At 37.1% G+C, this 24,295-nt stretch overlaps 3 protein-coding genes across 5 annotated transcripts; 2 read left to right on the top strand and 1 right to left on the bottom strand.

The window, feature by feature from the left end:
- The first annotated feature begins 1,769 nt into the window (after nucleotides 1–1,769).
- On the top strand, nucleotides 1,770–8,279 carry LOC125651846 (uncharacterized). The gene has a single exon (XM_048880650.2). The coding sequence runs from the start codon at nucleotides 5,181–5,183 to the stop codon at nucleotides 7,254–7,256; it is 2,076 nt and encodes a 691-aa protein (XP_048736607.2). The 5' UTR covers nucleotides 1,770–5,180; the 3' UTR covers nucleotides 7,257–8,279.
- Nucleotides 8,280–9,402: 1,123 nt separating this feature from the next.
- On the top strand, nucleotides 9,403–18,769 carry LOC125651845 (acid-sensing ion channel 1A-like). 3 transcript variants are annotated; one of them, XM_056165663.1, is made up of 11 exons: nucleotides 9,403–9,866; nucleotides 10,863–11,782; nucleotides 14,842–14,915; nucleotides 15,196–15,368; nucleotides 15,979–16,035; nucleotides 16,177–16,285; nucleotides 16,406–16,478; nucleotides 16,930–17,046; nucleotides 17,148–17,223; nucleotides 17,323–17,453; nucleotides 17,757–18,769. In XM_056165663.1, exons 2-11 carry the CDS (start codon nucleotides 10,974–10,976, stop codon nucleotides 18,364–18,366), a joined length of 2,229 nt encoding a protein of 742 aa, XP_056021638.1. In that variant the 5' UTR covers nucleotides 9,403–9,866; nucleotides 10,863–10,973; the 3' UTR covers nucleotides 18,367–18,769. The 3 variants fall into 3 exon arrangements, with proteins under 3 accessions (XP_056021638.1, XP_056021639.1, XP_056021637.1); XM_056165664.1 differs by lacking the exon at nucleotides 9,403–9,866 and having other exon boundaries at nucleotides 10,565–11,782; nucleotides 15,205–15,368; XM_056165662.1 differs by lacking the exon at nucleotides 9,403–9,866 and having other exon boundaries at nucleotides 10,565–11,782.
- LOC125651855 (UPF0235 protein C15orf40 homolog) lies at nucleotides 15,001–22,723 on the bottom strand. The gene is made up of 5 exons (XM_056165666.1): nucleotides 22,682–22,723; nucleotides 20,598–20,736; nucleotides 19,841–19,968; nucleotides 18,829–18,930; nucleotides 15,001–15,359 (listed from the first exon to the last, which is right to left on the bottom strand). The coding sequence occupies exons 2-4, from the start codon at nucleotides 20,695–20,697 to the stop codon at nucleotides 18,841–18,843; spliced, it is 318 nt and encodes a 105-aa protein (XP_056021641.1). The 5' UTR covers nucleotides 20,698–20,736; nucleotides 22,682–22,723; the 3' UTR covers nucleotides 15,001–15,359; nucleotides 18,829–18,840.
- Nucleotides 22,724–24,295: the final 1,572 nt, after the last annotated feature.

Below are 24,295 nucleotides of genomic sequence, written 5' to 3'. Positions count from 1 at the left end.
CCCGAAAACGTCAGAATTAAAAAATTGGATAGGGCTACATTATTGCAGCTAATTAACGATGTGCAGCTGCATCATATATATAGAGCAAGGCCGTTTAAGCATTGTAATGGACTAGAAATTATATATCCTAAACATTGGGTGGTTAATTACTTAGGTTTATTTCAATGTACACATTTTTTTAGATGAAAATTTATTTCTTCCCAATTTCTTCGGAATGTCTTGCGTTTGTTTCTTAATTTAACCTCTAGTTATCTTCACCTTTATAGGAGTTATGAGATTGAACACTGTTCGTTATCTTCACCTTTATAGGGGTTATGAGATTGAACACTGTTCGTTATCTTCATCTTTATAGGAATTATAAAATTGAGCACTGTTCGTTATCTTCACCTTTATAGGAGTTATGAGATTGATCACTGTTCGTTATCATCACCTTTATAGGAGCTGTGAGATTGATCACTGTTCGTTATCTTCACCTTTATACGAGCTGTGAGATTGATCACTGTTCGTTATCTTCACCTTTATACGAGCTGTGAGATTGATCACTGTTCGTTATCTTCACCTTTATAAGAGTTATGAAATTGAACACTGTTCGATATCTTCACCTTTTATAGGAGTTGTGAGATTGATCACTGTTCGTTATCTTCACCTTTACACGAGCTGTGAGATTGATCACTGTTCGTTATCTTCACCTTTATAAGAGTTATGAGATTGATCACTGTTCGTTATCTTCACCTTTATAGGAGCTATGAGATTGATCACTGTTCGTTATCTTCACCGTTATGGGAGCTGTGAGATTGATCACTGTTCGTTATCTTCACCTTTATAGGAGTTGTGAGATTGATCACTGAACGTTATCTTCACCTTTATATGAGCTGTGAGATTGATCATTGTTCGTTATCTTCACCTTTATAGGAGATGTGAGATTGATCACTGTTCGTTATCTTCACCTTTATAGGAGCTATGAGATTGATCACTGTTCGTTATTTTCACCTTTATAGGAGCTGTGAGATTGATCATTGTTCGTTATCTTCACCTTTATAGGAGCTGTGAGATTGATCACTGTTCGTTATCTTCACCTTTCATTAATGTGCGTACAAATTGATAGTAAGACGTTAACTCCCTTTGATTGAAAAAATACATCTTATAAATTCATACATTATTCCTTATCAAAAATAGAAGTTTAAAGTGTTTATTTTTACCATACACGTGTACATGTATTTAGATGCAAAAATATCAATAAATGTGCTTGTCTCTATCTACAGCTCTCGTAATGAATTCAGTGATGAAAGGTGAAGATAGCGAACAGTGATCAATCGCATAGCTCCTATAAGCAATAATCCCGTGGGAATCTGGGTTAGAGTAGGTCCTCAGTACCCCTTGCTTGTCGTAAGAGGTGACTAAATGGGGCGGTCCTTCGGATGAGACCGCAAAAACCGAGATCCCGTGTCACAACAGGTGTAGCACGATAAAGATCCCTCCCTGCTCAATGGCCATATGCGCCGAGCATAGGCCTAAATTTTGCAGCCCTTCACCGGCAGTGGTGACGTCTCCATATGAGTAAAATATTCTCGAGAGGGACGTTAAACAATATTCAATCAATCAATCAACCTATAAGCAATACAAAATAGATAGTTGGGCAAACACGGACCCCTGGACACACCAGAGGTGGGATCATGTGCCTAGGAGGAGTAAGCATCCCCTGTCGACCGCTCACACCCGCCGTGAGCCTATATCCTGATCAGGTAAACGGTGTTATCAGTAGTCAAAATCAGTGTGTCAAGAACGGCTTAACAATTGGTATGAAACACGTCAGACAGCATTTGACCCAATTTGATACAAAAATATGATAAACTATGCCTGTCTTTAGAGCTACAGCTCTCGTCAGAAATTCTGGGATACAAAAAATGATAAACAATGCCTGCCTAACTACAGCTCTCGTCAGAAATTCTGGAATACACAAAATTGTGAGATAAGATCATTCTAATTTTGGACCCAGATGGCATAACAGCAAAGACAGGCCCAGAGGGCATAATGTTCAACAAAAGCAGGACCAGAGGGCATTACAACAAAGACAGTTTATAAAGATTGCAGCTTTAACTACAAACTACATGTAGCAGGAAACAAGTACATATGATTTGCCTGGTGTATACGAAAGAAATATAAGAGAAAACATTCAGTGAATGTAAATACAAAAGTACATTGACATCATCAGTATTATACAAACATATGAATAATAAACTAGGTGCACTTTTGCAGTTTTTATTACATTACCTCTTTTTCTGAAAAGTTTTTAACTAGATATTGACCCAGTTAGATAATTACTGGTTTGTCTTCATATCTTGTTGAGCTGGGACACATCATTAAAAAAAAAACATTCCTCGCCTCAACATAGATTGGGTAATCAGAGAGGAAGTGTAGTTTTCTTTAGAACTTAAGATACATAATTCACATATTCTTGAGATCTGCTATGTATGTCGCCTACATGTGCGTTATTGTAAACTTCTGACTCCATCCATACAGAGCCACATATACAGGCTACATTGATTAAACATGGTGTTTGTATCCAGACAGACAGACCGACAAACACTGGCCAAATTTATTAGCCTGTGTCTGCCATCCCGACAGAAACCCACCGACCACATTAATTAACCTGTGTCTGTCATCCAGACAACCACCGACCACATTAATTAACCTGTGTCTGTCATTCATTCAGACAACCACCGATCACATTAATTAACCTGTGTCTGTCATCCAGACAACCACCGACCACATTAATTAACCTGTGTCGGCCACCCATCCAGAAAACTATCGGCCAACTAATTAAACCGCGCCATCCATCCAAACAAACCGGTCACATTAATTAACCTATGACATTCATCCAGACAGACAGACCGACAAACAAAGGCCACACTATTTACCCTGCGTCCGCCATCAACTGTGTTTGTATCCAGACAGACAATCAGATCGACAGACACCAGCTAAGTACTAACCTGCTTCCGCCATCGATTGTGACTGCATTCGCTGGGACAAAAAGAAAAAGAAAAGACCGACAGAGGAGCGGATCCAGATTTTTGTCAGTGGGGTGTAAGCGACCGAATTAATTACAAAAACGTAACTCATTATAACTACTTTGTCTAGAAACGCGAAAAATCGGTAGTGTTAGCAAAGCTTACCCCGCCATTATTCAACTGTATATAGGGGCAGTGAAATGTTAATGTTACAAAAACTAGTTTTTCCTTATTTCTCTGAGAGACTACAGTAAAAACTAATATTTCCTTATTTCTCTGAGATACTACCCTAGTCAACTTGACAAGGTAAAATTGTCAGGTTGACTGTCCACTCAATAAAGTTCTATGCAGTTAGTCAATTGGACTAGGATTCTTTGTCAATGGTACTAACTGGCTCAGTCAAATTGACTTCATCTAATATATCAATATGAACTTTGTACATTGTCAAGTTGACTTTAATGAATAGTAAATTTGATGCACGTCTTCGTCTTTTAAAGGACTAACGATCTTAGTCAAACTTAATGATTTACTCGTCACATTGACTATTCCCGATTCGTCAAGTGCACTAATGGCATCGTCCATTTGATGTAACACTGTCGTGCTTAATTTACAGTGTAAATCCTTGCAGAAAATTACTTGAAAAAAATGACATTTTGTTGTGTTAGTTCCCTTCACATTATCTTCAAGTAAATGACAAATCTTGGAAAGAATATATCAATTCAAGGATTGTGATATATGACTGGACACAAGCAAAGACTGACAAAAAAATAACGAAACAGGAAAAACTTAAATTCCCCAAAATCAATTCAAATTTATTTGTTTTTCTAAACATTTAGGCTACAGTTTCCTCATGTAAAGAACACACTGCATAAAATGAACAGAAATTTCAATTATTCTGTAGCCTACGTGTATGTATTAGTGGCGGATCCAGATAAGGATGGGGGTTCTGGGGTAGGACCCCCCCCCTCCTCAAAAAATAACAAGTAGCTATATTTTAAACGGTATATTCCAAGTTGGACTGCAACGGATAACAGATACATTATAAAATCCAACGTAATGAAGGAAAATTGCATGGACTTATTTTTTCAAAGTTTCTGTGAAGTCAGGTAAACGATTTATGTATTATAAAACAGAACAATATTCTGGCTTTCAACTGGAAAAACTTTTTATGCATTATCACGATTAATACCGAATAAAATGGGTATCTGACACCAACACGTGATATCTTCTGAAAGGCATTGGTGATCATTAAATACTTGTGATAAATCTGAAGCCGTGTATTTGAATTCCATAACGATTGTATGAAACTTAATAAAATAAAAATCTACCAGTTATTATTAAATATATTATTATTAGGCCTATATAAATATTTTGTGTGCGTTAACTTTTCTTAGATAATTAGCTATGAACAGGAATTCCATTCACCAATAATTTTTTTTTCACAGCATGCAATTTATTGATACATGTACATGTATATATTTTGAAAGGAAATTGGATCTATCTATACCTCTCCTCATTTGCATTTTCCTGTATTATAGTACTACTTTATAGGTGGTATATTTCGAAAATTTTCACTGCTGTACAGAAATTTATATTGAACTGAAGCAGATTCTCGTGATAATAATCATATTAATAGTATTTATTCTGTATATGCATGTTTTAAACGATTGTTATTAATTAATATAATCTTAGGTGAGAACCACAGGCACTTGTTTCTGTAAATAACTTACGACCTCTGTATACTAATAATAACACGAGTTAATTATTAGTATACAGAGGTCGTAAGTTATTTACAGAAACAAGTGTCTGTGGTGAGAACTTTGTGCCTATGGTATAAGTTGTTAGAACTTGTGTTCGACATTTTGTATACTATATATATATATATGCAATAGAATATATTTAAGCCAAAGTGGAATGAAATTGAGTTAATAAACTATATAATTTATCAAAATCCCATGTTTTCAAATAGTTCGTCCTGGAAAATGTTCCCACCCGCACAGCGATAGAGGTTTTCAAGGGAGTCCGCGTTGAGTATCCGGCCCGATAGAACGATTCGACTTGATTTCCAACCAGCCCAGAGTGCTCTGTGTGCTATACGGTGCAAAAAGAAAGACAACTCTGTGTTTAGAACTTCTACTTTCGTTTTCACAATAATGAAGTCATGCTTCAAAGATGGCAGTACATTTTTTCAATGACACATGGTTTTACAGACTTTTCTTCAAACTCCAGTTATCGGAATGTGATCATGTTGGTAATCCAGTGGAAAATAACCCGGATGTTGATTCCGAATGGACAAGGCTTGGAGTGGAGTTGTCCTCGTGGGTAAGAAGGAACGTAGATTATCTTTATCCGGAGACAACGAAAGACGTTTCCGAATGTTCACAGATCACAAGTTATCAAGGCAATGTGGAAATAAACAGAGGAATAATTTTCCTGTGGGTGTGTATAATTTTTGTAACAGTAGTGGTTCCATTGCTTGTCGCCAAGTTTCTTGATTTCTGCGAAGGTAAGCAGTTACAGTCAGCGCCAGACGAATCCAGCACTAACGACGAGTCAGAGGACCCGCGCGAGAATCAAAACACCATCACTGCTGTAGGCAAACCCGCGCCAAAGGAGACCATACCCCTGTATTCCATTTCATTCTACGCTGGTCGTACATTTAATCCCAGCTGCGACGTTCCATCTTTCCTAAAACGGACCATCGACTGCCTGTTTCAAGAGCTAGATAAACACTTGATAGACAAGACTCCACCTCCACACGACGGTCCTCTACATAGTACCGTGACGTCGTCTGTTCGTCTTCCACGGCGACCAATTCTCAGAGCCACGGGAAGACGGAGTAGTTCCCCTTCACTTCCCTCGCAAGACCCCCGGGGGGACGACCCTACTGAGACGATCGCCTTTAGGGAATTTCAAAAGGACATTGTCTACAATAATACGTACACGCACTTGATCAATGTACCGGATTCCGTCCAGCAGTCACTGAACGGAAAGAATAAAAGACTTATGGACTTCTTCATTAATTCCTGCTTAGTGAATTTTGAAGAGTTATGTGTGTCAAATTTCATTGTGAAGTATGCCCTCCATCTTTTAGAGAAAGTTCTTAGAACAATGAGTCCATATCATGGTCTTAGGTTTGTCCAGTGTTCTCCAACAGGAAGTATGCTGAAAGGAATAAAAGTCAGCGCTGCGAATCAATTCGACTTTTCCTTTGTATTCCAGTGCACTGAGTTTGAACTGTCATCGGCTATCGATCATGGTATCAACCCCGAAATCCCGCCCGGTAAACTTGTACTAAATGTTGTTGAAAACGAAGATCATGAAGTACCATCGAGGCTTCTGAAACAATTTCAGGAAAAGAAATGTATCTCTCCTCAAGAATTCTTGAATTCCGTTTGTGAACTGACCGACATTGCTTTACAGAAACTATACAAGGAGGGCAGACCAGTGATTGACAGATTACCATTCCGGATTCAACGGGCCACGTCTCCAGGTCTACAGTTGTCTCTGGATACTAGGAATGTCGTGGGGTTCCATAACCCCGACATCAGAATACAACTAATTCCCTCCCTGTTATTGAGCTGCAACAAGTGGATCGACCCCAATCACCTGTACGCCGTACCCTCTTGGTCAAATGTAGACATCAAACGCAAGATGGCGCCTCGAAATCGGTATACCACACAACCAATACAAGCCACGCCTCACGATTTGTTCTGGAATATGTCGTTTGGCGAATTAGAGCATTTCTTTTTGAACAAGATGGACCAGAAATGCCATTATCGTGGCATGTTTGGGTGCCATAAAATTGTTATCCAGATTTTGAAATTTTTGTTTGCATCGCAGTCTAGAAAGACCTTACTGAGCAGGGGAGAGGTAACCTCCTATATGATAGAAACTGTGGTCAGTTACATGATGGTGGAAAGTAGGACCAATCAGTGGGGAATGGACCAACTGTCCGATCGTGTATCAGACGCCATACTCTTCCTGAAAAGAGCTCTTCATAATGGACGGCTGCCCAACTTCTATGTTAATAATCCCCATCTGGCTGACGAGTCGGAGTTCTTTAAGCAAATTAAGCTTTTGTCTCCCGGAAGACAGGAAAATTTACTGGGCGACATTAGCCCAGACACAGTCAGTAAAATGCTGAACTTTATAGACAGCAGGTTAGCGGAATATAATCTTAAAGATTGTGTAACCTCAGAATACTCCGAGGACATGTGGGAATATGAGTATTTTGTTTATTTGTAACATATGTACAGGTAATTGTCACTTTCTAGTTTTGTCATACAATCAACTGTTTATTATTATTATTATTATTTTTGCATGCGATCTGTTATTTGTTGCATTTCTTGCCTCTGTCTTCACGTTTTTCTTCTAGACTGTGATTTTATTTTGTGATATGCACCCAGCAGAACATTGATGCAGCGTACATTTTCAACATTTAAACAACGTTGAAATTGGGTTGAATATTGAAAAGCGAATTGCCTTTAAAATTCTTATGTTGATATTTCGACTTCGAATTAATATCAACGTTGATAGCAGGTTAGGTTCCAAGACTTTCACTTGCGTAACACTTGGGAGTGTATCGTATATATGAAATATCGTATGTAAAATGTGCGATACTCAGAAATACATTGATGTGCTTTTTAATGACTCATAAAAGAGGAAGAAAAATCTATACACCAAACGTTTTAAGAATCGTTCAGTTAACATAATACAACAATTAATGATGTTAAATTCACTATTTTTTTCAACATTTGCCAAATGACACAGAGAAGTACAAACGAAAAATAGTTTTGAATCGACGTTGAAATATCAATAATAGTCTAGCGCGGAATCTATGTTGAATTTCTTTGGGTTTTTTTTTCATTAGAATAAATTTGCAGTTAAATTTAAGATGTAGCAATTCCAACCCTGTTTCAACATTTAAAGTTCGACGTTGAACAAAAGTTACATTTTCAACATAGAAAAATTGCCTTTTCAATGTTCCCAAAATGTTGCGCCCTGTAATTTTGTTCCAGTGTTAAGTATTTGTTGTCATTTTGAATGAACATGGAATTGTGGGTGTTTTTAAAATCCCGCTTCCGACATTTTCAACGTTACATGAGCCTACTGGATACAGGTTTGATGTTATTCTGTAAAGCTGCATTGTGCTTATGAAGATTTGTTGATTTAAGTGAGACTTGTTCTCTCGTTGTGCAATATTTTGTAAACTTTATTGGGGTTTATTTGTATTTGTGTACAAACAGCACATTAAAACGTGTTTCCAGCTGTATGTTTCTATCTTTAGCCATTCAGTGAGTCTTCCTACCGGGTATCTATCTATCTCTATCTATTATCTATCTATCTCTATTATCTATCTACAGCTATTTATCTGTCTATCTACATCTTGCCATAAGAAATTTATTTACAAGAAATGAAAGACCTACCTTAGATAGTTCAGTATATATTGAATAGATACGAATTTTATTAAAAGTAGGTCAAACTTTCAGGTCGAGGTCACACACTATTGGATCACATGAAAGCCCTTGCCGTAAGGGATGTATACAAACTATGAAAGCCCTAGCTTAAATAGTTCAAGTTCCAGGCGAAGATAACGAACAATGATCAATCTCGTACATTTCTAACTCCTATAAGCAATACAAATTCAATATAGAGTTTGGAACCCTGGATATACCGGAGGTGGGATCAGGTGCCTAGGCGGAAAAAGCATCCCAATGCCCTATATTTTGATCAGGTAAACGGAGTTATCCGTAGTCTAAATTAGTGTGCCAAGAACGGTCTAACAATCGGTATGAAACACGTCAGACATCATTTGACCCAATGATAGGTTGTATTGGCAAACTAGATCGTTGCAACAACCATATAATTTGCGAAATGGTGATTCTAAACGAGACTGTTGAAACTCCTGCACCATCAACTTATTTATCAGTAGCCTGCCTCGATTTAAAAATGATCATATGCAGAACAATCTCTTGCGTATCGAATCAGTTGAGATATATATACACCATATGCAGGTGATAATGGAATATTGCTACATAAATATGGCATAGCTAATTTTAAAGATATTCCCCATATGTATATCAGCATATAAACTTTGATCCCCTATTGTGGCCCCATCCTATCCACTGGGGCCATGATTTTAACAAACCTGCATCTGCACTATGTGAGAAAGCTTTCATGAAAATTGTAACTTTTCTGACCCAGTGGTTCTTGAGAAGATTTTCATGTAAAACTTTGATTCCCTAATGTGACCCCACCATACTCCCGGGGGGGGGGGGGGGTCATGATTTTAACAATCTTGAATTTGCACTATGCCAAGAAGCTTTCATATAAATTTCAAATTTTCTAGTCCAGTGGTTTTTGAGAAGAAGATTTTAAAAAGTATTTCCCTATATATTTGCATTTAAAAATTTTGATCCCCTATTATGACCCCACCTTATCCTCGGGGGCCATGATTTTAACAAACTTGAATCTGCACTGTGTTAGCAAACGTTCATGTAAATTTTAACTTGTGTGGCCCAGTGGTTCTTGAGAAGATTTTTAAATGACCCCATTCTATTTCTGCAATTTTCGTGATTATATCCCCGTTTAAAGGCGCCTGGTCCTTTACTTGGAAAAGAAAAGAATTCCCTACATCTAGGGATGCTGTGTGCAAAGATTCGTTGAAATTGGCTCGTTGGTTCTGGAGATTTTAATTTGTCAATGTATTTTCACTATTTCGCTATCATCTGTCTTCATTTGAACCAACTGGATTCCACTTCATCCAAGGATACGTTTGACCAAGTTTGGTTGAAATTGACCCAGTGGTTCTGGAGAAGAAGTCGAAAATGTGAAAAGTTTACAAACGGACAACAGGTAATCAGAAAAGCTTTCAGCTCAGGCGAGTTTAAAAAAACAAACAACTAATTGTGAAACAATATGTCGCTATAACTAATAGCATGCTTTGCGTGATATATGCACGAGAGCGCTGAACCATTTAATTTAACTCCCCTCCCCCTCAAACAAATTCACAATTAACCACATAGAAAAAGTTATTGATCAAAATGAAAAAAAAATACCCACCTTAATGTCAAAAGCTCTTGGGCACTAAATACATTTCTTCCTAATATTCCTCGCTAATATTTATCAATTGGTTGATAAAATGAAGGATAAAACACCGTTAGATATGAATAGATAGGAATCTTTATGAATAGTCAGTTTATGCTAATGGGCAGAGGTTTATTCAGAACAATACCAGGTCTTTGAATCGTTTCTTTTTATGAGGGCCGGTTTATTGGCTCCAACCGCGGTATTATCAATAATTCACACTTGTTGAGCTAATTACGGGTAAATTTCCAATAAGATATCAATGGATACACATCTTCACGGAATACCGAATATCACGAAGCGTTATGCATTAGAATATTTCAGAAATAATAATGCAGGAAAACTTTTAATTCTTTAAATGACAATAGGAAGGACAAACATCCGTCTTTTCATGACCAAAGACATGTGCGAAAACAATTGTGTATTTAGACCTGGGAATTTAAACTTTCTGGTCTGTAATTACTTTCTCCGATTTGTCTCGATCGACAACGGAGCAAGATGAATCACTGGGACTATAATAATCATGGAATCTCTGCCATTTTTCTTTTGGACTAAATGATAGATTTTCCTATTGCTCGCTCTTTTTAGTTATTACTTTTCTAAGGTGTCTTATCATAAATAATAGTATGTTTTGTGAAAAGGTTGAACATTGTGATAATAACAAGGATAAAGAGTTATTTGTGAACATTTAAAACGCCGGTAACTGTGTAATCATACATTTATAAATGAATGGTACTAGTGAGTGTAGTGGGTTTTTTTCTGAAGGGCGACACCGACTGGATGCATTATACAATCGCCCGGATGTAGAAAAATTATTCTATTAGGGCCTACCTGGATTTTCAAGTACAGCCTAGATTAGTAAAATCTGGAAGCGACATGGAAGACGAGGATTCTTACCAGGCATGGAAAGACAGGTGCGAGAGATACTTCACCTCCATTTCAGAGTCGGACAGTGTCAAGAATGGCAGTTTTGAAAGAAACAAGCATCCGAAGAAATGGAGATCACTTCGTGACGTCACAAGTGATGACTTCACGAAATCGGATGCCACGTCCAATATCGAAAGAGCCAAGCAGTGGCTCTCTGCAGTGGACGTCCACGGACTAAGATTAGCAGGAACCGCGAACAATGTCTTGGAAACCGTTATTTGGATAATTGTTCCTTGTGTGGCTTTCGGCGGCTTTGTGTTTTTCATGTATCTTAATTTCTCTGTGTACTTGCTGCAATCATCCAGCTTCCGCGTGGAATCTATCAACTCCAGACTCGCCGAGGCACCATTTGTCACAGTGTGTAACAAGAACAAGCTTCGGTTCTCAGTGGTGGCATCCTCTAATGGAAGATTTCGAAATCTACTTGTTCTAAAGGAACCCGGGTCCGTGTTGACTCCAGTACCAAACAAGAACGGAAGCGAAGCCATCAAATCCACCACATTCTCCTCTTTTGCTAAAAAATTACTGAAGAAAGACGAGTTTGATGAAATGATTTCAGATATTGATGCTTCATTTCTGCCATTTTCCTACATGACATCTCCAAACGATTGGAGTGCTGCATTCAAAGAAAGCTTAAAACACGGGTTTCAGATCCTACAGAGAGTTGTAAGTCCAAATAGACAGGAATATTCAGAATACGGGCATCAACCGAATAAATCATTAGTTCAGTGCCTGTATGACGGACAGCCTTGTAAAGGGTAAGCAAAAAAAAAAAAAGAAAAAAAAAGAAAAAAAAAAGAAAGGAGTAAACAAGCTACAGTATATTGTAATTTTGCTGCACATTAATACATAACAGGCTGGTTTTTCCCATATATCTAAATTTCCACCTTTTTGCCTTTGATACTCGATACTGGAATTCTACAAATTGTAGACCCTAATTATATCCATTTTCTCATGAATGCGATGCGAGTATGAATAAATATAGTGCGCCTATTTTAACGGTTGGGAATTCCGATAGAAAAGAAAACAATGTAAATATAAAAATGAATTTCATTTTTGAAGATACATGAGGGTTTGAACTGCTACGCTTCACGCTGGCGTACTTTTTACTAGGCGTTAAAGCGTCGCAGTTCATACCCTCATGTATTTTCAAACAAGAGGCCCATGAGCCACATCGCTCACCTGAGAAACCTTGGCCCATATTTAAAGATTTTTCTTATATATTCGCATGTAAAACTTTGATCCCTATTGTGGCTCCAACCTACCCCCTGGGACCATGATTTTTACAAACTTGAATCTGCACTATGTCGTGAAGCTTTCATGTAAATGTAAAATCCTTTAGCCCACTGATTCTTGAGAAGATTCTTAAAGCTTTTCCCTATATATTTGTATGCAAAACGTTGATCTCCTATTGTGGCCCCAACCTACACCCGGGAGTCATGGTTTTAACAAACTTGAATCTGTATTATGTCAGGAAGCTTTAATGTTAATTTAAGCTCTTCTGGTCCAGTGGTCCTTGAGAAGATTTTTAAATGACACCACCCTAATTTAGCATTTTTGTCATTAGCTCTCCTTTTAAGGGGGCATGGCCCTTCTTTGAACAAACCCGAATCCCCTTCATCAAAGGATGGTCTGTGCCAAGTTTGATTGAAATTGGTGCAGTGGTTATGGAGAAGAAGCTTTTTAAAAGTTCACTATTATCTTCCCTTGGAAAGGGGTGTGGCCCTTCATTTGAACAAACTTGAATCCCCTTCACCCAGGGTTGTTTTGTGCCAAATTTAGTTGAAATTGGCAAATTGGTTTAGGAGAAGATTTTTAAAAGATGTCAATGCATTTTCACTATTATCTCCCCTTGGAAAGGAGAGTGGCCCGTCATTTGAACAAACTTGAATCTTTTTCACCCAAGGATGATTTTCTACCAAGTTTGATTGAATTTGGCACCGTAGTTCTGGAGAAGAGAATTTAAAAAAAAAAAAATCAATGCATTTTTGCTATTTAATTGTTATCTCCCCTGGGAGATAGGCGTGGCCCTCTAATTGAACAAACGTGAATCCCCTGGCCCCAAGGAGGCTTGGTGCCAAGTTTGGTTGAAATTGACCTAGTGGTTCTGGAGAAGTCGAAAATGTGAAAGTTTACAGACACACAGACGACGGACAATGGGTGATCAGAAATGAAATTTCATTTCTAAAATACACTTAGCTCTTTTGGATCATTTATTGCAGTTTAAAAACCATTTGAATGATATATTTGCGACTGGTAATAAATTTGTTTTTAAGTTTTAGGATTTTTTCACGGTTGTGCTCTTGAAAAAATAGTTTGGTACATTAATTTTCATGAACAGAACAGTCTCATGAAAGAAAATCGCAGAGCGGATATATACTTTTATAACCATGCTAGAAATGCTATCTATAAACGTCCAGATATATGTACTTTAGAAGGGTAATATCAGATTGAATACGCATATCGCTGCGTCATATTTGATAATTCTGTAGCTAAAATTAATGAAAATCGCTGCAAAAACTACGTGAAATGAAAGTTATGGACTACAGAGGTGGGAACAAATGTTGAAGTCCATAGTCTAGATATTAAAGGAGTCTTTGTTTGGTATGACGTGTTCCTAGATACTTGAACAATGAAATTACATAATAATATGCATTTAATTAAAATCCCAGACAAGTGCACGGAAACCGCCCCATAATATTATGCAACATCCTTATTCGTGTCGCGGAGGTGCCCTCTATTTGATAAGAAATTCATTTTTTTTTTTTAAAAATAGTCTCTTGTTTATTTTGGTCTTCGAATATTGCTCAATATTCCAACATTGCATTAAGCTGTTTTTGAACCCCTTTCCCGATGTAATCTTACTTATTGCGATCCAGAAAAAAAGATTTACTGATTTTTGACGTTGTAATACCACGTTACTCAACAATATTTTGCGTTATTTTTGTCACTCCACAGATTTTAAGAGCCTCTTATAATCGTCTCTTAAAATAACAGCTACTGGTAGGATAATCGTGACTTGATTGTGGGAGTTGATATCATTGTTCAAGTTAATGTAAAGAATTTCACATAATTGATAAAATCATCTGGGACATTAAATCGAGTTTAAACTGAATTTTCTGTAATGAATTTGAATCCGAAGTTATTAATTTCATTGATCACAATTTTAATTCTCTTACCATGGTTCAATTTAAAGCATTGCATCATTGCTCAACATTGAATACCCTTGCAGAAAAATAGGTTTTGTAATTGTAATCTTGATCAGAATAAAAGGCACTTCCTTTGAACGTTTATTTTTACAGTTGCTCTTACAAATATCGAGTGAAATTATACAATAGTTTTCAATGGCAGATCCGGCGCACCCTCTCTTAAAAATAGGATACATTTCTTATAGAAATGTCCAAAACACTAAAACATATACGCATATCTTATTTTGTCAAAACTCGGTGGTTTCTGGGGACAATGCGCTCTGAAGATCATTTAATGCACCCCCCCCCCCTCCCCCGTTCAGAAATTCCTGGATCCGTCACTGCACCCAAACATCGTCTCTGTTGGTGAATAAAAATTCATCTCGACAATTCACTTTTGAATTCATATTCCTGGAGGTACTGTGTATTAAATCAATACACACAAAACCGAGCCCTTGAACCTTCCTGTGCTAGTTTCCTCATAGTTCAGAATCCATATGAGGGGAAAATTCTCGAGCGAAAGAAGTTCAGAGAATATTCCTTATTTACAGATCAGCGCTAAATTATTTGCATTGTTGTCAAAATTATATGTGCCATTACCTGCACTTTGACAAACATTATTTTTGCAGGGCCATTCAAGAGATTGTTGATGAGAATTATGGAAGATGTTTTACAATATCCCCATCGACAACCAATGCTCTCGGTAAATGCATCACTTACTTTCTAACGCAGTCTGCAATGAAAGCAAAATGGAATTTCGTTTAGAAATATGTGAAATGTCACTAAAAATAGTTTCAATAATTTATTCATATTTTGCAATTTTAAAATAAAAATCATTTTCATACATTTGATAAAATGTATAATTAATAATACAGCATTTCCCCCCTCTTTGAACAATTCATCCTGCAGTTTTTACCATGCATCATATCAACACAAAATTTGTCATGATGTCAAAGCAGTTCTTTTTCTCTCCCTCTGAACAGTTTCTGTAGGTGAACTGGAGCTGATACTGAACATTGAACCGGATGAGTATATCAATGCACTAAGTCCCGAACACGGGGCGATTACGTTCCTCCACACACAGGAATATGACGTCACAGACGGAGCGCGACATCTGGTGGCCCCCGGATCACATCATGTCATAGACCTGCAAAAAGTGAGTGCAAAGGAACGAATGTAACGCAGGATCATTGTGTTTTTTCATCACTATTCTAAAGGACTAGACCCATTATTGTGTTTTCTCATCACTATACTAAAGGACTAGACCCATTATTGTGTTTTCTCATCACTATACTAAAGGACTAGACCCATTATTGTGTTTTCTCATCATTATACTAAAGGACTAGACCCATTATTGTGTTTTCTCATCATTATACTAAAGGAATACACCCATTATTGTTTTCTCATCACTATACTAAAGGAATACACCCATAAATGTGTTTTCTCATCATTATACTAAAGGAATACACCCATTATTGTTTTCTCATCACTATACTAAAGGAATACACCCATAAATGTGTTTTCTCATCATTATACTAAAGGAATACACCCATAAATGTGTTTTCTCATCATTTATACTAAAGGACTAGACCCATAATTGTGTTTTCTCATCACTATACTAAAGGACTAGACCCATTATTGTGTTTTCTCATCACTATACTAAAGGACTAGACCCATTATTGTGTTTTCTCATCATTATACTAAAGGAATAGACCCATAACAACCTTTGAAATGTCATTACAAACGAGTTTTTCCTGCCGTTACAGATTGTTAAAGTCAAGAAGCAAAAAGACTGTACAAGTAGAATGGATTACAGCAGAAAGGTAGAATGAAACTTTGAAAGTCTAAATTCATATCTATGGGAATCACTATTATGAACTTATCTCCCAGACTAAAAAATTCCTTTATGAACTTTCTTTTCAATTACAGAACCACTCAGTTTTTGTTTTTCCTTTTTATTTCAGAACTGCATGTCCACTTGTATTGATAGTTTCTCTCAGTCTTACTGTAAATGTCGCCAGTCTTTTGAGGGCGACAATGCATACAGATGTCGTCTGAACGTCCAGTTTGAATGTTAGTAACACAAGTAATGAAATAACAGAAAATGAAGTAGTAACAGATGTAATGAGATAAAATGTTAATGAGTGCATCCATATCATCCTTATCTAGGTAAACCATTCTGTCTGTTTACAGTTGTGTGTCATTCAACTCTATTATATCTGGCTTCAAAGGAAAAGCTGCCCTGTTCCTGTCCCTACCCATGCAGGTATATTCCGGAAGGTAACCGTATCATGAGAAATTCATAGTGAGGCTGATTACATGTAACTAGGTTACTAGGTTAGATGTAGCTTTTAGCTGACAGCAATCAACGCCAACTGCTTTGTGAACACAGTGCTCTGAAGTGTAATACAATAATTCAGATTCCCGTGGAGATCTGCGTTAGAAGAGGTACTCAGTACCTCTCGCTCGTCGTAAGAGGCGACTAAATGGGACAGTCCTTCGGATGAGAATAAATCGAGGTCCCATGTCACAGCAGGTGTGGCACGATAAAGATCCCTCTCTGTTCAAAGGCCGTAAGCGCCGAGTATAGGTCTAAATTTTGCAGCCCTTCACCAGTTTTGGTGACATCTCCATATGAGTGAAAAATTCTCACGTGGGACGTTAAACAATATAAAACCAATCAATCCATGCTCTGTAGTGTTGTTACAATATTTCAGCACTACCACTGTAGAGTCCAAGGACACATCCCTCCCCTGGCCATCTAATGGAAGTCTGAAGCATGTGCAGCAATATTTACAAAATTATGGAATAGTTATGACAGCTGAACACACCAGGTAAAACTACTGCAAGTATAAAAATCGTCTTGTTCTTAAACACCACACCAAAGTCTGAAAGCAGCCAAACTGAGGTTTTAAGTGCAAGTATTCATTTCTAGGTCCTCAATTTTGAAGCTAACAATTAACATGCGAAATACAAGAGAGACAAAATATGAAGAAGACAATGCATCTTCCGTGAGTAGTTAAAAATCAAAACAGTAATCATGATCCTTCACAGAGTTAATGCAAGATAACGAATGGTTTTAACGTATTTATGCCTATTGGTACTTTCAGTTGCTTCAGCTGCTTGCTAACATTGGGGGTGTGTCCTCTTTACTGATAGGAGTGTCAATCATCTCCATAGTGGAAGTCATGTGGCTTACAATCAGGACCTGCACTGTCGGCTGTTTAGACTACTACAACAGGTATTATTAGTCTGTAACACTTTACTTACAAATATACTGGTATGCAATATGTCCACAGATGACTCATGATGGGTGTGACCAGACAACAGGGAATGCTTACTCCTCCTAGACACCTGATCCCACCTTTGGTGTACCCAGGGGTCCGTGTTTGCCCTACTCTTAATTTTGTATTTTTTATGAGATTTATGAGATTGACCACTATTCATTATCTTCACTTTTCATGACATACTTCCCTTAAGGCTAAAAACCATCTTGTTACTTTATATAATCCTAAACTTATTATGCCAATCCGTCTGTTCACAGAAAACAAAAACGTGACAACAACATGGAAAAGCTGTCCGATTCTGACTTTACGTCCGTCACATGGGCAGCGTACAAGGATCGTCTGAGATACGACGCTCAGTTCAAGGACGAGACCATCGGAAGGAAAGGACTCTGGTCACAAGAACCAATCAGAAGGAACAGTGGTAGACGACAGTCATTGAAGCCAATCCCAGAGGAGACTAAATCACCTAATGCATTCAATGTCAAAAACTCCACTACAGCCACAGGCGGTCAGTCCCACCCCAGCATGTACACAGCCACAAAGGGTCAGTCCCACACCAGCATGTACACAAAATACCCCCATTATAACAGGCACCCCAGTCAGGCCCGCGTCATAAACAGCATCAAAAAGGAGAACCAGGCCAGGGAGAACCAGTTTCCTCTCTTCCATTCTCTGGATCTCAACACAGGACCTTGGTGTTCCACGCTCAAAAGCAAGGAAAAACGAGGAGTGTCTACTCCTCTACCCATGAACTCTGCTGCCGAACATTATCCAGAGAGGGGGAGAATTATCTCCCCTGCTGATGCCATCCAAATGTATGGACCATCAGCTGGAAAATATTATGTCAGTGAACCATTTAATGTTTAACTGTGTAAATTGTCAATGGTTTGCAATCACAATTTAAACTATCATCAATTTAGATGAAATTTTCTACCACATGTTAATGGTGTCAGACCTGATCACTGTATACCATGCATGTATATACATCAAAATGCACAAGTTAATCTTTATCCACATCATAATCAAAACCAAACATGTTACAGGGTATATCCAGCGTTAAATGGCGGATGTTGATATAATTATAAGTATGCATTTGTGGCTCTATTTGAAGGTACAACTATTTCCCCTTGTGAGACTGAGACCACCAATATACAAAATGTACTACATTGTACCCATCAGTCAGATTTTTACAAGCTAAGGACATTCCATTGTATTGACTTTTCATGTTTATACAATATTCATGTAATAAAATACTATTTGTGTCTTCTTTGATGTGTGTCATATCTACATCCCATCATAAAAAGATAAACAAAATGTAACTGTACCCACCACACGTCTGTGTTACTGTTCTGTCTGAGATCTTATCATCTCCTCCACCTCATCCCTACTCTTCCCCGTTATCACCAACAGTTTGGTACGAGATTTTGAACCCTGTATTCAATGAAAACAAGAATATCAGTAAAACTGATGGATGCTCCCCTAAATGCATCTAACCAATGAACTACTTCATATGACAAATGATTAACAGAATGATCAATAACTGTTGAAATATTGTTGAAATGAAGGGTTTTTTTCATATAAAAGGAATATGTTCAATGGCTGACTTTTACAAAATGACCTTGAGTGACCTTTGTCTGAAAGCCATTTCCCTATTACTTATTTGTGTGATATATGATCAAGACCTGTTCATAAATTGTGGAAATAAGGCACTTTTTTAACCTTTCCAAAATGACCTTACAAGACCTTGGGCCAAATGATCAATGACTGTTGAAATATTGTTGAAATGAAGTTTTTTTCATATACAAGGTAATTGTTGAGTGACCTTTACAAAATGACCTTGAGTGACCTTTGTCTGAAAGTCATTTGACTATTACTTATTTGTGTGATATATGATCAATACCTGTTCAAAAATTGTTGAAATTAAGAACTTTTTACTTATATAAGGCATTTCTTCCAAGTGACCTTGATTTTTCCAAAATGACCTTGTCTCAAGGAATATTTGTGATCAATTATAAACAATTTCTGATGAAAGGTTTAGGAAATGGGAACTTTGATATCAAAAACTGTTGAAATAAGGAACTTTTATTATGTTCTGAGTGACCTAGACTTTTCCAAAATGACCTTGAAAGACCTTGGTCCAAAAGAACTTCTCTCAGGGAATATTTGGGATCAATTATAATATCAATTTCTGATGAAAGTTTTAGGAGATATGAGCTTGGACAGATGGGACAAACAGACATGACAGCAACTATATGCTCCCCCGAAATTTTTCGGGAAGCATAAAAATAGTGTAGCAATCTTGCACTGTTATACAGTTTATATAACATCCTTTACATCTTACCCTGTTCAGCACCACATCTGACTTCCTGATTCCCAGAGTTTTTGACATGAATTTGACCAATTCTGTATTGGCTTCACCATCTACAGGTGGCGCTGATATTTGTACACCAACACTGTCTTGCGTGATGTCTAACATTGGAAAAAAACCCCCAGAAAAATATGTTTAAAATTTGCATACATGTATATTGTAATTATGATCATCCGGTAATTTTGTATATATATAATTATATGTTATACATGTAGTACTATGAAATACATGTATTATTGTTTGTGTTAAATCTAGGATCTAGAGAGGGCACACATATCATATGTTCAAATGGCCACTTTTCGTCGCGGCAAGGCAATTTCGGGGCACTTTCATTGTATCATACTATGATAGTAATAGAACAATCATTTAGCCTCTTTAAAAGTTAATACCTGCTGCCTTGATTCTAAACTTTTCAATCAACCTTGTGAAATAAAGAACAATTGTTTATATTCATTATTCACAAATATTTGAAAAAAATTTATAGAGAAAAAAAGAGCATGGTGCAATTAAAAAGGGCATGGTGCCAGCCAAAAGGGGCATGGCGCAGCGTCATGCTAGTTTGCTTTAGATTTAACACTAATTCCATTTTCAGCTTGAATTTTCAGCATATCTACAGTAAATTTGATCCACTTCTTCTGTTGTTTGAATTCCTGTATTCATTGCCCCCCCCCCCCCCCCCCCCCTATTTGAATAAATTTAGACAGATTTGATATAAATAGTTCTGGTTTACCAGTGATGGCGGTTTGTTTGGCCCCTGGCTTGGCTAGGATCATGACTGAGACAGTACCATCAGAGTTCTGACGAATGGGATCAGTTCCTGATTGGTCCATCGACCGCCCATCAGTTCCCTCCGGTTCTCTCTTCTTTGGCTTTCAGAACAAAATTTACATCATTATTCAATGATAACATTTACAAAACAAACAAATGTATCATTAGACTAAGCTTCTCATTCATGTAAAAAGCAAGGCACGTTGCTAGCTCATGTAAAAAGCAACGACACAGTGCTAGCTCATGTAAAAAGCAACGACACCGTGCTAGCTCATGTGAAAAGCAAGACAAGGTGCTAGGCTGCTAGCTCATGTAAAAAGCAATGACACCATGCTAGCTCATGTGAAAAGCAACGACACCGTGCTAGCTCATGTGAAAAACAACGACACCGTACTAGCTCATGTAAAAAGCAACGACAAGGTGCTAGCTCATGTAAAAAGCAACAACACAGTGCAAGCTCATGTGAAAAGCAAGACAAGGTGCTAGCTCATGTGTAAAGCAACGACACCGTGCTAGCTAGCTCATGTGAAAAGCAAGACAAGGTGCTAGCTCATGTGAAAAGCAATGACACCGTGCTAGCTCATGTAAAAAGCAACGACAAGGTGCTAGCTCATGTAAAAAGCAATACAAGGTGCTAGCTCATGTAAAAACCAAGACAAGGTGTAAGCTCATATAAAAACCAAGACAAGGTGCTAGCTCATGTAAAAAGCAACGACACCGTGCTAGCTCATATGAAAAGCAAGACACTGTACTAGCTCATGTGAAAAGCAAGACACAGTGCTAGCTCATGTAAAAAGCAACGACACAGTGCTAGCTCATGTGAAAAACAAGACACTGTGCTAGCTCATGTAAAAAGCAAGACAAGGTGCTAGCTCATGTAAAAAGCAACGACACAGTGCTACCTCATGTAAAAAGCAAGACAATTAAGGTGCTAGCTATTGCATTGATCTGCTGCCATATGTGTCACAGCAAGTCAACTTGGATTCCCCCCTCCCCCCCCCCCCCCCCCCCCCCCCACTAGATAACCACTTTCTATTCTTTACATTATCTAACGTGAAACGATGATCACTTTTACACCATTAACACAGATATCTGTAATTTCTGGTTTCAGTGTGACTATGTTAATTCTTTCCCGTATATAACTGTTAAGATCTGTCAAATATTTTTTATAATATACTGAAAAGGAGTGCAAGAAGTCAGTGTTTGAGTTTGATCCCTGCAATCAATCAAAAGCTTTATATATATGTACTTTACGTCCAGATGAAGCAAACACATTCAGATGAAGCAAGCTGTACTTAGTTACCCACAATTAAAAATCAATATCGCATACTGAACACTTTATTTAAAGGTATGCTGAATACTTAAAATTAAGCTATAATAGTCCAAGTAGTAGATTACAACATGTAGTTGAGCTGTCAAGTGATAAGGACTACAAGTATGTCTCTGCTCAAAATCGAACCCTGAGCCTCTAGCACAACATTTCAGTGCTCAGAGCTACCAATCAAGCTAAAGGGTTAAGTTCCGGTTAACTCACTAGCCGAGCTAATATGTAGGCTATTTATCTAACACTATCACATGGCCCCCCTCCAGGAAGAGTTAGTGTCCCAACTCTCCAAGAGTGCCAATACCTGTCAAGCTTGTGGGGCCAATCACTCTCACAGTCACTGCACTCGTCAGCTAACTGGCTAAAGAGTATCTGCAGATCTAAGAAACTACCACAGGTCCCAAACGTGACCGAGACAAGTAACATTATCAAAATATTATATAAAGTATTCGGTACACGTTTATTGTTTTCAGTTCCAGAGCCTAGGCTATGCCTTTCGACTTCTCTAAAGAGAATACCTAGGAGTGCGACTCACTTGTTTCTTCGGCATCTGGTTAGGGTATGAAGAGTGAACAGTTTTTACTTGATCAAATGAAGTCTTAATCTTTGAGGCAAAAGTCCAGGCAGTATGTGCTTTTAAATTTAGGTGACCACAGTCCCTGGTGCGAAAACCACATATAAGAGGAACAATCCTTGACATTACATTGCTTATGGGATCTTACATTAATGATGGTTTCGTCTTGTTTAATTTCATTTTCGTTACAAGCGTGTATACTACACGGATCAGTTGATTAATCGTACTCGGCTAAAAAAAATTCCGTAATCGCCGTGTATTTTCTTACAAGAAACGTAAAACGATTACATAAATCGAAATAAAAATGGGATGAGATAAACAGGGAATCCACTCATTTCGGAGAAATCCCAGGGGGGAAAAAGAAAGAAAGAAAGTGTTAGTATACGATACAGTTTAAATGTATATGTTTTACGGCGTGACCGTGTTTGAGGGCGAAACAAAAAAGTTTTGACATTAGTATCTATATCCAAAACAAGACAAAAACAATCCGAAGTTAGCACATGGACGGAGCTGTATCAAAGCATCCTAATTTTTGGACATTTGATCCACCTATATATTGAACGCGGGAAATATAACGCAATTGATGTAAACAGTACATTGTGACGTCATATTCAGCGTCGTTATTTAGCAAATTTACAAACAAAACGTTTGAACCACAACAAAAAACATTGCGTTAATCGTGGAGTGATTATATATGATTAAGAAAATAAGATTTACATGCTTTTACGGATTTTATGTGTAACATCTCAGAACGACGTGAACTAGGGTAGACGAGATTCAAAATGGAGGAATACATGTCCACGCGCTAATATTCGAATCGACGCCATTGGTACCAAAGTTTTCAAGTTCGATAGGTATGGTTTAATTTTTCATTATTTTCCTTTTAAACATGTATATACGTGTTACCTATAGGGAGAGCTCCGCTCTCACGGCCCTTCGGGCCGTGAGAGGGCTTTGCCCTCTATAAACATGTATATACGTGTTACCTATAGGGAGAGCTCCGCTCTCACGGGCTTTGCCCTCTATAAGATACATATATAAACAATATCTCATAAAGTTTATAAGATATCTTATATATCAAACATGATATCTTATAAAATTTATGAGATATTTTATTTAAAAAAATAAATAGAAGATATCTTATAAATTTATTTTATAAAATCTCTCAAAAACTTAAGATATCTTATGTATAAGGTATTTTACATATTTCAAAAGATACCTCATAATATTTTTAAGATATCTATAAACTTTATAAGATATCTTATAACTTTTATAAGATAATTCTTATAACTTTTGTCAAATATCTTACAAAGAAAAGTTTATAAGATATTTCATATATTTTATAAGATATCTCATATAATTTACAGTTTATAAGATATCTCATAAAATATGTAAGATATAATATAAACTTTATATTATATCTTGTATGTTAAACAAGATATCTCGTAAATTTTATGAGATATCTTGTAAAGTCTATGAGATATCTTATAAACTTTCTTATATATTTAAGACATATGAAGGTTTTAAGATAGCTTAGAAAGTTTAATGATATCTTATGAAAATTCATTTATGAGATATCTTATAGATTATATCAGATATATATCTCATAAAATTTGAGATATCTTATATAGTTTATAAGATATCTTATATGTTTTATAAAATATCTTATATGCTTTATAAAATATCTTATAAAGAAAAAAATGTAAGATATCTCAACAGTGGCGGATTTAATTTGGGGGGGGGGGGGGGGGGGCACAGCCAC

The sequence above is a fragment of the Ostrea edulis genome, chromosome 5 (genome assembly GCF_947568905.1).
Source record: "Ostrea edulis chromosome 5, xbOstEdul1.1, whole genome shotgun sequence".
Classification (NCBI taxonomy): domain Eukaryota; kingdom Metazoa; phylum Mollusca; class Bivalvia; order Ostreida; family Ostreidae; genus Ostrea; species Ostrea edulis.
Note: the sequence above shows the minus strand (reverse complement) of the source record. Positions and strands in the feature narration are given on the sequence as shown.